At 44.1% G+C, this 15,530-nt stretch overlaps 1 protein-coding gene across 1 annotated transcript in view; it reads right to left on the bottom strand.

Annotated features, from left to right (window-relative positions):
• Positions 1–13,119: 13,119 nt before the first annotated feature.
• Positions 13,120–15,530, bottom strand: part of tmc1 (transmembrane channel-like 1) — a 39,791-nt gene continuing 37,380 nt past the window's right edge. Inside the window, exons 16-17 of the mRNA XM_063069245.1 lie at positions 14,887–15,007; positions 13,120–13,376 (exon numbers count right to left, since the gene is read on the bottom strand). Of these exons, the coding sequence (XP_062925315.1) occupies positions 13,120–13,376; positions 14,887–15,007 (378 nt within the window). The remainder of the gene's footprint in view (positions 13,377–14,886; positions 15,008–15,530) is intronic.

The following is a 15,530-nucleotide window of genomic DNA, read 5'->3' as shown; positions in this document are numbered from 1 at the left end:
TCCTGATGTGCTGAATTGCATACATGACTACAGTTTTTTGTGATCCCATGCAGAGCTGTTGCCATGTCAAGCCATAATGTATCCAGATCGAGGATCGAGGACCTCCGTCACTCAGAGAAAACCATGGATACTGCGTCCTAGTTGTCTAGCTATGCAAGCCTGGGTTGTACAATATGGAGAGCAAGCTGTTGCCCACGTAGCAAGCTCCCCCTCTGCACACTTCTGATGAACCCAAAGTGAACATCAGAGACCGATATAGTTTGGTCACCAGCAGCGTCGCAGGAGTTGCCAGTCAGCATTAATCTCAATTTAGGACTGCCTTAGGGACTCCTGCTCCAGCAGCATGTGCAACCACCCTCTTTCCTGTCGTTAACGACCACCGCTTTTGTTTTAGAGACATTGAGCGAAGGGTTGATTTCATGACCCTGTGATACTAAATCCTTTCTGTAATCCGATACACCATTATTTGAAATACAGCATATTGCAGTGGAATCATCTGCAAATTTCTCATTGTTGGAAGCTGAACATGAGAATATAAGAATCTGAGGATTCTAATACAATCTGAGGATGAAGCAATGTGGGACACCATTGTTGAGGGTAATCGTAGCAGATATGTTCCTGCCAGTCTTTACTGATTGTGGCTTGATAGTAAGTCAAGGATCCAGTTGCAAATGGAAATGTTGAGACCAGCACAAGTAGTTTGGGCATGAACTTGCTTGGAAGTCTGGTACTCAAGGCTGAACTGTAGTCAACAAATAATTCTTTTTCTGCAGATGCTGCATGACCTGCTAAATTTTGTTTCTACCATTTTCTGTTTTTATTTCACATTTTACGTGCAGATTTTGTTTTATTTTCAGCCTCCAATGTGACGTTGTGATTTTCTTACCTTTATTTCTTGCACAGAAGTAAAATTTTGATGCCACGTTTCCTTTGGAATAATTGAATATTAAAAATGTAGGCCAGCAGTACAGCTAAGCTCTTTGATGTGCTCTATATTATCATGAAGTGTAGGTGGCAAACACAATGGTAACGATTTAGCAGAACTACAACGAATGCAGGACTGCTTAAGAGAACAGAACCCTTCAGCAAATAGGCACAAATATAAGGAAGTGACACAGCTATTCAAGCATTCCTAATATACTTGATAAATGAAACAAAAATGCACTTTAAATTTCTACATACCTACTGAATCCATTTGATGGCTCCAGAGCTTTTCTCATTTTCAAAATAAAAACAGCAAAGCATAGAAACATAAGGTTTAGTTTTAAATTTAACAATATAAATGGAAAGAGTAAAAGAATTAAGTGTTGCAAAGTTCAAGTTCAAAGTAAATTTATTATCTAAGTGCGTCTGTGTCACAACATACAATCTTGAGATTCATTTTCTTGGAGGCATTAACAGGAAAAAAAAAGAAATGCAATGGAATTTCATGAAAAACTATACATAAACAAGCAAAGGCTGGCAAAAACCAATGTGCAAAAGAAGACAAACAGGGCAATTAAAAATAATACTGAGAACATGAATTGTAAAGAATCCTTGAAAGTGAGTCTGTAAGTTGTGAAATCAGTTCAGAGTAGTGGAGATGAAGTTATCCTCGCCAGTTCGGTAGCACGAGGGTTGTTGGACAATAATTGCTCCTGAACGCGGTGGTGTGGGATGTAAGGCATCTCTACTTCCTGCCTGCTGGTCATAGCGAGGAGAGGGCATGGCCTGGATGGTGAGGGTGTTTGATGGTGGATGCTGCTTCCTTGTGGCAATGCCCATACAAATTTACTCAATAGTCGGGAGAGCTTGTAATGGACTGGGCTGCACCCACTATTTTCTGGAGCTCTTTCTGTTCCATTGGTGTTTCCACACCAAGCAAGGTTCATTTTGACTGCAACAATATAAAATAAGTGAAAAGGAATCTGGAATCTGTTTAACATTTCTCCCAATTATACTTTCATTACTTAGTCAATAATATTTTAATTTCTTTACCCAAAGAATAATACTGCATGTCATTTTCCTGTGTGGATAAGTATGATGCCTTCTAAGCTGCCTAGTACCAATATGATAGACTCAAGTAGTTCCATAGAAGTAGATGGAGAACTAATTTATGCCACTTTTCCGACACACTAATTAACTAACTGGCAGATTAATTCCCGTATCCCCGATAATGAGTGGATTATAGAAACTGAGGTGCCTGCAGCTACAGATAATTTTCCCAAGACGGTTCCATTACTGTCCAGTTGTTAGTTGGTTTTCATTCTTGCCTGTAATGAAATTAAGTAGTATCTAACAGAATCTAATCAATTACTGAGGTTCTGTAAATTAAATCTCATCCATGCCTGGATAGGTTAATGACCTATTAATGACTACTGTACACATTCAGGGTTGGCTGCTTGTCATCACTGGTCCCTGACATTTTGTCTGTGATCAATTCTTCCTGTTGTTTCAGCAGATGGCAGTCTCCTGAGTCCAACAACTCTGACCTAGAAACTTGCTCTCACGACTCCAAAGAAACACTCTTCGGCAGTAAAAAAAATCAGCCAAACCTGGAAAAGGATCATTTTCCACAAATTTATGGGTGGTGTTGGGAAATACACCTTCTGCCTTCTTTGATGCCCTGGTATTTCTTTGCAGCCTGCAATTCCCCTAAAATGACATCCATACTATTCAAAATAAAAATGCACATGCAATAAGATTTTCACAAAATCTCAGCTGCCCAGAACTATGATTGCATCAAATTTTGGTGGCTTAGGAATTGTTACACTTAGCATTGATGCCAACTGGAACCCTTGCAAGCTATCACAAAATTGACCAAAACAACATATTTTAACGTGTGGTTTACATTCAAAAACAAGCACTAGAATGGCACCTGTGTGAATCCAAAAGGAATGTTACCAAGTAGAAAACAGTTCCCAATGCTTTGATGTATAACAATCAAAGAACGATGTTAGTCCTTCAAGGCACTGAGTAGCAAAGCACACTTGAGAGCAGAGACTGTAGGGAAGGGAGAGGCAGCTGGCACACTCAAAGGAACATGCAAGTCAGGGTATCCAGAGCTACAGGGCACAGCCTCAATATTGAGGGGCAACCTTTTAGAACAGTGGTAAGGACGATTTTTTTTAGCCAGAGGGTCGTGAATCTGTGGAATGCTCTGCCACAGACTGTAGTGGAGGCCGAGTCCATGGATATATTTAAGGCAGAAGCTGATCATTTCCTAATTGCTCAGGGCATCAAAGGATATGGTGAGAAGGTAGGTGTATGGGGTTGAGTGGAATCTGAGATCAGCCATGATGGAATGGCAGAGCAGACTCGTTAGACCGAATGACCTAATTCTGCTTCTTTATCTTACGGTCTTTTAGATCCAAATAAATGTTCTAAACCAGATATTTGCTTCGAAGTTTTCACAGATTTGGCATGTCACCTAAAACTGATAAACTTCTATAGATGCACAGTGGAGAGCTGCATTACAGCCTGGTACAAAAATACCAATGCCCAGGAATGAAAAAAAGGCTACAAAAAGTGATGGATACAGCCCTATCCATCATAGATTTATATTGTACTTCTTTATTTTCCTGCAAATGCCTGCAAGAAAATTAATCTCAGGGTAGTACATATGCACTTTGATAACAAATTTATTTTGACTTCTACTTTGGCTTTGAAATGTTAGGATGAATATCCTAACACTGTGAGATATGGTGAGAAAAGCTGCGAGAGTGTTAGAATACCACGGCAGGAAGTAGTCTCCTCCAGGAGTGACAATCTCTGCTCACATTTAAATTGCTCAGAGGCTTTTCAGAGGCTCTGTCCTGGGCCCAGCACATAAGACCCATTATGAAGAAGGCACAGCAGCTCCTCTCCTTTCTTAGAAGTTTGCAAAGATACAGCATGACATCTAAAACATTGTCAAACTGCTATAGGTGTGCGGTGGAGAGTATATTCACTGATTGCATCACAACCTGGTGTAGAAACACCAATGCCCTTGAACGGAGAATCCTATAAGAAGTTGTGGATATGGCCTGGTCCATCAAGAGAAAAGCCCTCCCCACCAATGAGCACATCTACACAAAACACTGCTGTAGAAAATCAGCACCCATCATCAGGGATCCCACCACTCGGGACATGCTCTCTCCTCACTGCTTCCATTGGGCAGACGGGGCTTGTCAGCCGTGGACGGCAGCTCATCTAGGAGAAGGAAATTTTTGATCTCAGACCTGCTGCCTTGTGGCTATACCCTCTCTTGAGGAAGGCTTCAGGAGTAAAACCCCAAGGGACAAATACAGAGCTGGAATCCCTAAAACAGTCCTACATTGAGTTCAACGCTGATTTGCAACTCCTGCAACGCTGCTGGAACCAAACTGAGTCAGTCCCTACCATTCCTTTGGGTTCATCAGATAAGTGGAGAGGGGAAGTTTACTGTATGGGCACAGCTTGCTCTCCATATTGTACTGCCCAGGCTTGCATATCTAGACAGCTAGGATGCAGCATCCATGGCTGACCCTGTCCAACAGAGGCCTTACCCATTCACTCTTTCTTGATTTTCCTATATTATTATATCCAGACAGTTATTATAGATTGTCCTATCTGTAATAACGGATCAGTCAAAATATAATTTGTGGTATTCTGACTCTAAAACTGGATCAGGTTTGTATTTATAGTAAGGTATGATTTCTTTTATGAATTTGTATTTTAAAGCAAGATTTTGGTGAATGATGTTTGCCACTTGATTGTGCCTGTGTAAGTAATCAGATTGAGTTAAATTGCTACAGAGTCCTGTAATCTGTTGGATTGTTTCTGGTTTTTCTTGGCATTTTCTACATTCATCATCTTGAATTTGTCGGTCTTTTATTAAGTATTTTTGATTTTTTTTTTGTGTCGATCACCTGGTCCTGCATTGACACAAGGAACCCCTCTGTTTCTGGGACGAGATCTCCAACTCTGAGCCAGGCGTTCGATGCTTCCTTGTCGACATCTGGTCTGCTCAGATTGTAGGGATGTCTTCCACAGAGGGTTATGCTCTTCCATTGGTTAACTTTTTCTTCATTAGTGATAATGTCTTCATTTTTCTGGGTTGTGGTGTATACTTCTTATTGGAAGTGCATATTCTTGCATGGAGTGTCAATTATTATTAGTAGTAATAGTAATAGTATTAGTATAATAAAATATTTTTTTTAAATTTCTTTTCGTATTTGCAGTTTGTTCAAACTTCAGGGCTCTATATGGTGACATATATGTATTTTGATAATAAATTTACTTTGGACTTTGAACTTTGAAATATGCCATGCTGAAAGAATTTGTATATTCTTCCAAAATATGCCAGTATAAGTTTCACACTATAGGCACCTACAGAGTGGAAATCTACACTGAAAATAAACTTTATGCAATGGTCTAAATTTATTGTTGGTGTTGATGCTAAAGATTGGTGCAAGTCAGAGAGTCATAGAAACATACCACATGAAGATATTTCCTTTGGCCCAGGCTTTCGAACATCTACTTACACTAAACCCACACTAATCCCATTTAATTCTCCCTGCTTTCCCATCAATTGACCACCAGGTTCTATCAATCCATTGCACACTAACATGATACGTACATTGTTACAGCAGTTGTCACCATATGATATGTTTCTGTTTAAGATCTGAGCAACCTCATTGCCCTTAAAGAGACTATATGGTATATGAATGACACACTAATATACACACACAACAGTGATTAACAACTGGGAGAGTTTATGTGAGATAATTCCCCAGTGACAAATAACTTGTTGGATCTCTAAAAGAATGCATTAGTCCATTGAAATTAGTTTTATACCGTATAAGTATCACTTTGTGAAAAGTAAATTCTGATGTCGTGTCTGGATCCATCCGTTCTTATTCAGAGCATCTTAGCAGCAATTCGCACTCGTAATTAGAAATAGACTCTGGACTTAGCACAGCTAAGAATAGATGGAGAAAATGGTCATGTGTGGTAAATTTCTGTTCTAGCTTGTGTCTACCTGTGCTGAAGAAAGTAGCAACAGATTCCCATTTCAAACAAAGGGCCTTCGAACTGAGACGTTGATCACTCCAGCACATTCCATATTCCGTCCTGATGTGCCCAGTGCAATTAGCTATGAAACTGCTGCCTAGTCATCAGCTCAGTGTGGGATAATCTTCCTTCATATTTGTTAATACAAAAGCTTATAATCCTGGATTTTGCAGGAAAGTACCACCAATCTGGGATTGCCATGTGCACAAATGAGCTATTGGGAATATAGGATCAGTGCAAGATTAGTTTAAATGGTGCTTGCTTCTTAGCATGGATTGATGGGCTGAATGACTTAATTAATTTTATAAACTTCAGTGAATACACTTGAAAGCAGATGTCCCATACTAGTGGGCATCTGCTCACCTCTGTTATCCCAAATGCTGAAATTCCATTGAATATCTGAAGGACCCTCAATAACTCCAAAAGACTGAAGTTGGGTAAAATACTGAAAGGCTTTTATTCGCTGTACAATACGACCTCCATGCTAAGTGTCTGCCCCCGGACTGAGGGGGAGGGTCAAGGCAAAATCGCCTTTATTCAGGAATCTGTGGGAGGAGCCACAGGAGCAGTCAGCAGCGGGGTGTGTCCAGACAGTTAACCCAGTTACAACATATATATGGTTTACCAAATTCACCCCTCCTTTTTTTTTTAAAAAGAGTACCACGGGGTGAAGTGACTGACAATATTTAAAACAAGTATATTTACAGGTTAAGTCTATCAGGCGGTCGAGTCCGTCGCTGTGATCTACGTAGCACCGGTGGTGATTGCATCAGCGACGGCGGTTGGGCTGGCTCCGGCCTGACTTGAGGTGCCAGCACATTAGGCGTTGGTACTCCCTCGTGCGTGTGCGTCGCGCCCAGTATGGGAGTGTCGTGTGGTGTCTGTATAGGGTTTGGAGTGCACGGTGTCTCGTGGGTACATACGTCGGTGGGTACGGGGTCAATAGTCACCACGGAGTGTTCAGGGTAGGGGCCCGGAGCTCCTGCCGGCGCCAGGTCGCGGATGGAGACCGTGTCCTCCGGCCCATCAGGTAAAACCACATAGGCATACTGGGGGTTCACATGAAGTAAGTGAACCCTCTCGACCATCGGGGAGTATTTATTGCTCCTCGCGTGTTTCCAGAGCAGCACTGGCCCCGGGGACGTCAGCCAAGTTGGTAGGGTTGTCCCAGTGGTCGACTTTCTGGGAAAAGAAAAGAGCCGCTCATGAGGGGTGGCATTGGTGGCCGTGCATAACAGGGAGCGGATGGAGTGGAGTGCCTCGAGAAGGACCTCCTGCCAGCGGGAGACCAGCAGTTCCTTTGACCTGAGGGCTAAGAGTGTGGCTTTCCACACCATGGCATTCTCCTTCTCCACCTGTCCATTCCCCCGGGGATTATAGCTCGTGGTCCTACTAATTGCAATTCCCCTAGCCAGTAGATATTGGCGCAGCTCGTCACTCATAAACGAGGACCCTCTGTCCCTGTGGGTATAGCATGGGTATCCGAACAGAGTGAAGAGCTTGCACAGGGCTTTTATAACTGACGTGGTAGTGGTGTCGGGGCAGGGGATGGCGAAGGGGAACCGTGAGTACTTGTCGATAACGTTAAGAAAGTACACATTGCGGTCGGTGGAGGGAAGGGGGCCCCTAGAGTCAACACTCAGTCGCTCAAAGGGGCGGGTGGCCTTAATTAGTTGTGCCTTTTCGGGTCGGTAGAAGTGCGGTTTGCGCTCTGCACAGACCTGGCAGTCCCTGGTCATCGTCCTGATCTCCTCAAGGGAGTAAGGCAGGTTCCGGGCTTTCACCAAGTGGAAAAGCCGGGTGACCCCTGGGTGGCAAAGATCTACATGTAGGGCGTATAGCCGGTTGATCTGCGTGCTGGTACACGTTCCCCGGGATAGGGCATCGGAGGGCTCGTTGAGCTTCCCAGGCCTGTTCATGATGTCATAGTTGTAGGTGGAGAGTTCAATTCTCCACCTCAGAATTTTATCATTTTTGATTTTGCCCCGCTGTTGGTTATTAAACATGAATGCGACTGAGCGCTGGTCAGTTAGCAGGGTGAATCTTTTGCCGGCAAGATAGTGCCTCCAGTGCCTAATAACTTCCACTATGGCCTGGGCCTCTTTCTCCACTGCAGAGTGCCGAAGTTCAGGGCCTTGAGGAGTACGGGAGAAGAATACCACTGGTCTTCCTGCCTGGTTGAGGGTAGCAGTCAGCGCAAAGTCGGAGGCGTCACTCTCTACTTGGAAGGGAATGGACTCATCCACTGCATGCATTGCTGCTTTGGCAATGTCCCCTTTTATGCGGCTGAAGGCCGCGTGGGCCTCGGCAGAGAGGGGGAATGTGGTGGACTTGACCAGGGGGCGGGCCTTGTCTGCATAGTTAGAGACCCGTTGGACGTAATATGACAAGAAGCCCAGGCACCTTTTGAGGGCTCTGAGGGTGTTGGGAAGAGGGAATTCCAACAGGGGGCGCATACGGTCAGGGTCAGGGCCAATGACTCCATTCTCCATGACACACCCAAGGATAGCAAGTCGGGTGGTCCCAAATACACACTTGTCCTTGTTATAGGTGACATTGAAAGCTTTGGCCACTTGGAGAAATTTTTGGAGGTTGTTGTCGTGATCCAACCGGTCGTGACCGCAGATGGTGATGTTATCCAGATATGGGAACGTGGCCTTCAGTTGGCACTGGTCCACCATCTGGTCCATTGCCCTCTGGAAGACAGATACACCATTTGTGACACCGAAGGGGACGCGCAGGAATTGATAAAGCCTGCCGTCCGCCTCGAAGGCGGTGTAAGGGCGGTCCGCCCGGCGGTTGGGGAGCTGATGGTAAGCGGATTTTAGGTCTATGGTCGAGTACACCTTGTACTGTGCTATCTGATTGAGCATATCCGCGATGCAGGGTAGAGGGTACGCGTCGAGCTGCGTGAACCTATTGATGGTCTGGCTATAGTCCACGACCATCCTATTCTTCTCCCCGTTCCGAACAACGACCACCTGCGCCCTCCAAGGACTTGTGCTTGCCTCAATGACCCCCTCCCTGAGCAGCCGCTGCACCTCCGACTTAATGAAAGCTCTGTCCCCCGCGCTGTACCTCCTGCTTTTAGTTGCCACAGGTTTACAGTCGGGGGTCAGGTTGGCGAACAGCGGTGGGGGAGGGATCTTGAGGGTGGAGAGGCCGCAAGTGGCGTCGGTAGTGCGGCAGTTGGCATGATGTTGGGTGGGATGTGCAGGTCGATGTGTGTGTGTGGTCAGTAGCGGGGTATGTGACGTATCCCTACAAAACAGGGGATTTATGACAGTAACATACATCAAAGTTGCTGGTGAACGCAGCAAGCCAGGCAGCATCTATAGGAAGAGGCGCAGTCGACGTTTCAGGCCGAGACCCTTCGTCAGGACTAACTGAAGCCAGGGTTGAGTTGCTGTCTTGGTCTGGCGCGGTGGGGTGCCCCGTGAGTACCCATTAGTCGTAGGCGGTGGGAGGCGGCGCCGACCAAGATGGCTGTCCCCATGTCTCGCATGTGGTGGCGACCTGCAGGGAAGATGGCGGCCCCCATGTCTCGCACACAACGCTGCTCTATCCTGCTCGCGGGTTGGACTTACAGACCTTGGCGAAGTGGCCCTTCTTTCCGCAGCTGGAGCAGGTAGCTTGTTGAGCCGGGCAGCATTTCCAGGGGTGCTTCTCGAGTCCGCAGAAGTAACACTTCGCGGACTCGCGACTGGCAGCAGCCAAGGTCAATTCGTCGGCGGGTTGCAGGGTCTGCGGCGCCCACAAGGCTATCGGGGAATCGCGTGCCTGGAGAGCCTCAAAGTTATGCAGAACGGCCTCCAGCGTATCGGCCAGCTCGATCGCCGAACGTAACGTAAGATCGGCTTTTCCAACAGCCGCTGGCACACTTACACTGACCTGGTCCCCGTGACGAGGGCGTCTCTCTCTAGGAGTTCTGCATGTTGCGTCGTTGTCAGCTCCTGGCAATTGCAGGCTTGCACGAGCATCCGTAGGGCCTGGACGAACTCAGCACTTGATTCCCCGGGCCGTTGTTGCCGTGTCGCTAAGCGATGTCGCGCGTAGACGCTGTTTATCTGCCACAGGTATTGTCCTTTGAGGGCGCTCATCGCGCCGTCATAGCTCAGCTGGTCTCTGATCAGTGAATAGACTCGTGGACTGACCCTGGAAAGTAGAACTTTGCGCTTCGCTACGGGGTCAGTCACTTTAGTCTCCTCTTGGTACGCTTCGAAGCAGGCCAGCCAGAGTTCGAAAGCGTTTCCAGCTTCAGACGTTTGCGGATTGAGGTCTAACTTGTCGGGCCTCAGAGCGAGTTCCATGCTTTAAAATTTACAGCAAATAAAATTGAAGCACCTTCAATAACTCCAAAAGACTGAAGTTGGGTAAAATACTGAATGGCTTTTATTCGCTGTACAATACGACCTCCATGGTGAGTGTCTGCCCCCGGACTGAGGGCGAGGGGCAAGGCAAAATCACCTTTATTCAGGAATCTGTGGGAGGAGTCACAGGGGTAGTCAGCCGAGGGGAGCATCCAGACAGTTAACCCAGTTACAACATATATATGATTTACCACAATATCCAAATTTCTCATTGAGTTCCTCAATGTGTGGCTGTACCACAATAATTAAGCCAGAGAATGTATACCTTGGAAAGACATTAGGTTTGACCTAGTTCAGAAATGGTGCCTGCATTCTTTTGAATAGGGGAACAATAGCTAAAAGTGACCAACATATGGTTTATTTACATATTTTTGAACTAACTGAGTTTTGTTAATTTTTCTCAGAATACTCTTCTTTGCAAAACCTTCACCATCTTCAATGGGATCCTACCACCAAACACATCTTTGCCTACACCCCCCACGCACTCTCTCCACTTTCTGCAAGGATCACTCTCTCCATGATTCCCTGTCTATTCATCCCTCCCCACTAATCTCTTTTGTGGCACGTATCCCTTGTGAGTGGAAGAAGTGTTACACCTGCCTATTCACCTCCTCCCTCATCTCCATTCAAGGCCCAAAAAAGTCCTTCCCAATGAGGTAACACTTCAGCTGAAAATCTGATGAGGTCATCTACCGAACCTGGTGCTCCCGATGCAGCCTCCTCTGCACTGGTGAAACCCAACATAAATTGGGGGACTGCTGTGTCGAGCACTTTCGCTCTATCCACAACAAGCAGGGCTTCCCAGAGGCTAACCATTTAAATACCAAACCCCATTCCCATTCTGGCATGTTAGTCCATGACTTCCTCTGCTGCTTTGATGAGACCACTCTCAAGCTGGAGGAGCAACACCTTATATTCTGAATGGGTAGCCTCACACCTGATGGCAAAAATATTGATTTGTCTTCCAGTGATTTCTCCCCCTCTCCCTTGCTTTTTCCATTCCTACTCTGGCTCCCCTCTTGCCTCTTCTCTTTTCACCTGCCTATTATGTCCCCCTGGGTTCCCTCCTCTTTCTTCCATGGTCCACTCTTCTCTCCAATCGGGTTCCTTCTTATTCAGGTCTTTACCTTTTCCACCTATCACATCCCAGCATCTCACTTCATTCCCACCCCCAGCCACCTGGCTTCATCTTTCACCTTCTAGCTGGTCCTCCTTCCCCTCCCCTACCTTATTCTGGTTTCTTCCCCCTTCCTCTCCAGTCCTGATGAAGGGTCTCAGCCCAAAATGCCAACTATTTATTCCTATCCATAGACGCAGTCTGTGTGATTTCCTCCAGCATTTTGTGTGCGTTACTCTAGATTTCCAGCATCTGCAGAATCCCGTGTGTTTTTGAGAAGTAAAAATAATCAGTCATATAGTGTTAATCAAAATATTAAAAATATACAATTAAAAACATCCAATCTATGGAAATACATTAATAAAATTAATGATAGTTAAAATGAGAATAAGAAAGCAATGATTTTCATTTACCTTGGTCAACTAGATTAACAATTGCATTCAAATGAATGGACTGTGTTGTTTTGCCTCAGTTATTGTGGCCATAAAGCAGTCAGACTAGATTCTTCGAATTACCCCACCCTCTAATTGGTAGCCTTGGGTAACGGCCTGTACTTGGTACAATGCACATCTGGCAATCACTGCATTCCACGCCACAGTGTGCAGCTGTGGAAGTCAGAATGAACTGCCACATGCACTGCAGCCAGCTGAAATGTCCTAATGACGTGTCCTGACCCAAAATATTGACTGTTTATTCTGATGCTGCCTGACCTGTTGAGTTCCTCCAGCTTTGTATGTGAGTTGCAATGTGTCTTAGTTTTGTTTTTGAACATTTTTACATTTCATTTCTTAATGTCAGAGACATTAAGGCTCTTTGGTCGAGCTTAATTTTCCCTGACCATGTGATGTCATCCATATGTAAGAATCTGCCCCCCCAGGCAAGATCTCACTGCTAAGAATCAAGCCAGAACTTTGGAGCAGGTTGACGCCAGATTCCCATTAAAGTTGATTGCCTATTTAGCACGGAAATCAGCAACAAGCACAGGTGGCTCACTTATACCAGGAAGTTCTGTGTTTGGTTGTCATCAAATAAGAAGAAAATTTACTGGATGCTTGTCATAGCATGCAAAGGCATCTCTGGTGGATGTGGCAGTTGAAATTAATGGTGAGATTCAATGGCCAGGAAGGCAATTCTGCAACAGTTTGTGGAGAGTAATAGGCATGACAAGGCACAAAAGTCAAGGTTATCCATTGCACCCAAGGAAAACCTCAGTTGTGACAATTGCTCACACCTCTGGACCTGGATATCCAAGGTCAAGAGAGTGGAAATGTCCCAGTGCAACAGTTTTTCCACTTTCAAAACTCTGCTGCACATGTTTCTTCATGCAGTTCACATCTTCTAAATCCAACATCAGCTCTTGCCAAGCTAAAGTTATCATCCTTGGGTATGACAGGGTATGTCATGTTCTAAAATCTATCAGTAATGCCTCTAAAATGCAAAACAAACAATTTATACTTTAAATAAAATTTTATTTTTGCAGCGATCTGATACATGCAATTTTGCATTCTGTACTTGGATTAACTTCTTCAATCACAAAAAACAATTAAAATCTGTTGCAAATTGTTTGGATGTTTATTATTTTAAACCGCAGTAAACCACTCATGAGTGACTTCATCCTGATCATCTATAAGAAGCAGCCCCTCTGGGGATCCGTGGGCGAGCTCCATAATATTGATGTGGACCAGGATACCACGGTTGGCCTGGGCATTGGCCAGGATTTCTTGGCCTTGGTGGTCGTGTGATAGCCACTCGTGGGGGAGCCGCAAGTCTCATCCCCCTTTCATTGGGTAGACTAGCATTGTGAGTTAGAGGCTGGTTAGCAGAATTAACACCACTTGGTTTCTTATCCACCTCATCAACAGATTCGCTGTTGCTGTCTGCACAGAAAACAGGAAGGTAGATTTTCTTTACTCAGAAATACTTAACTATTATATTCATTTGCCTCAAAATTGAAAAGAAACATATTGTTAAACCATACTGATTGTAAATAGCTCCTCCTCTCCATTCCTTTCTACCCCCAACTTACCAAAACAAATATTGCCTGTGGCTATCTGTTCCCCCACCCCATTTCATATTCATATGCAGCCCCTTGATAACATCGTTTGAAAATATACAGATTTCAATTTTTACTGATAACCTGGAGCTCGGTGCTGTCAACACTTCATTTGACCCATTATGTCTCTGATTTGTCGCACTCTCTTTGCAAGCTCTACTGAAAGATAACCAGAAATTTTCAACTATGTACCTGAAAAATCAATTCACTGCTTTCATTCCCCATCTTCTAACGATTGGTTCCATTGCTCTCTGTAGCCATTATATGACGTAGAAGTGGATAACCCCGATCATTGATCCCATATGGAATTTCTGATCCAAAAACCATTCCCAGTAAGACCATTTACTTACACCCTTGTTTTTTCACCTAACTTATCTACTGCTATCCTAATCCATGCTTTGATGATTGGTGCACTTGGCTATTACAAAATCATAATAATAATATGAGTGGCCTTTCATCTTCCACCAATGTCTACTGTTCATTTTCATTTATCAAAATGGTGCCATGTGTGTCTTTCTGTGCTGGTCCAGCCAAAATACTTTACTTAACACTTCTCATGAAGTCATCTAGTTATAGGAAGTTTCAGCACAGAGCCAAGTCCCTCAACCCACTAAATCCATGCTAACAATGAAGCACCAGCTTTTACACTAGTCTTAACCTAACCCAGTTTAGACTTCCCACATTCCAACCCATTTCCCTTGATTGCAACAATTTATAGTCACCAGTCAACCCTCCGGCTCGTAAGGGATGTGGGAGGTAACAGGAACATCAGAAGGAAACCATGAAGTCATAGGAAGAGCATGCAAACTCCACACTGACAGCACCACCAGAGGTCAGGATTGAAACCACATTACTGGACTTATGAGGTAACAGCTCAACTAGCTGCACTATTGAACCATCCCCAACACAGAATGACATTTGCTGTGCTTCATATCCTCCTTATCCCATCTATTGCACTCTGAAGCCTTGTTATTATCAACTACACTATCAAACATGGCATCATCTGTGAACTGAGGTATACTGCAACTTTCTTGCACTTTGTTTTTAAGAGAACTGAAAACTAGATTGATGTCACAGACTTTCTCCTCTGCATACTTCAAGTTGCACAGAGTCTAATTTCCCCATCAAATGCTATCCAGGACAACACTGGTTAAAAACGTGCAGACACAAATGGAAATGGTTTTCCACTCATGCTCGGCAGAAGACTTGTGTAACAGAGCCAGATTTTGCAGCCAATTTTTTTTCTGATTTATTTAATCAAAAATCAGCTTTCTTCCACACATAACTAAGGAAGTAAAGAAAATGCCTTTCCAAATCACAGAACAAAGAACTACCTTTTGCTGTTAACCTTGATGAATTTCCCATCCCTTTTTTCAAGGAATTTTGCAGTTCTTCCATTTGACTTGCTGCAGCTTCAGCATTCACTTTGCTTCTCTTCTTGTTTTCTTCACTTTGCTATAAATAATTCCAAACAAAAACATCTCATTTTTCATTTTCAGTTCTCATTTCAAAGCTTAGTGGGGTAGATATTCACCTTTAGTTGTTCCTACTAAATCCACTATTTGGAAGTGGCTGCATGCTTCCAAAATTTGTTTCTAATGGTAACAGAAGTTCCGGAAGCATTGACTTGGCTGAAAAACAGCATTTCACTCTGCCTTTCAAGAAAGATGAGAAGAGAAAAGCCAGGAAAAAGAAAATGACAGCTTCTATGAAACTGACCTGGTCAGGATTTTACTCGATGACAGGCAGTGAGGATGATATGCAGATGTGTCTGTAAGTGGCAAAATCAGGCAAACAGCCTTGCACTGGATTTATATTGGCAGATACAATATACTGCTACTTATCCAATTTTGCCAATGATTCATTAACAAGCATTATTATTCAATTAATAGAGAAGAAAACAAAAAAATTGCAAAGTTATTATTAAAAAATAAGAACATAAGAAATAGCAGCAAGAGTCTCCACAGACTCTCTTGGA

This window comes from Mobula hypostoma, chromosome 16, assembly GCF_963921235.1.
Source record: "Mobula hypostoma chromosome 16, sMobHyp1.1, whole genome shotgun sequence".
Taxonomy (NCBI): Eukaryota; Metazoa; Chordata; class Chondrichthyes; order Myliobatiformes; family Myliobatidae; genus Mobula; species Mobula hypostoma.
Note: the sequence above shows the minus strand (reverse complement) of the source record. Positions and strands in the feature narration are given on the sequence as shown.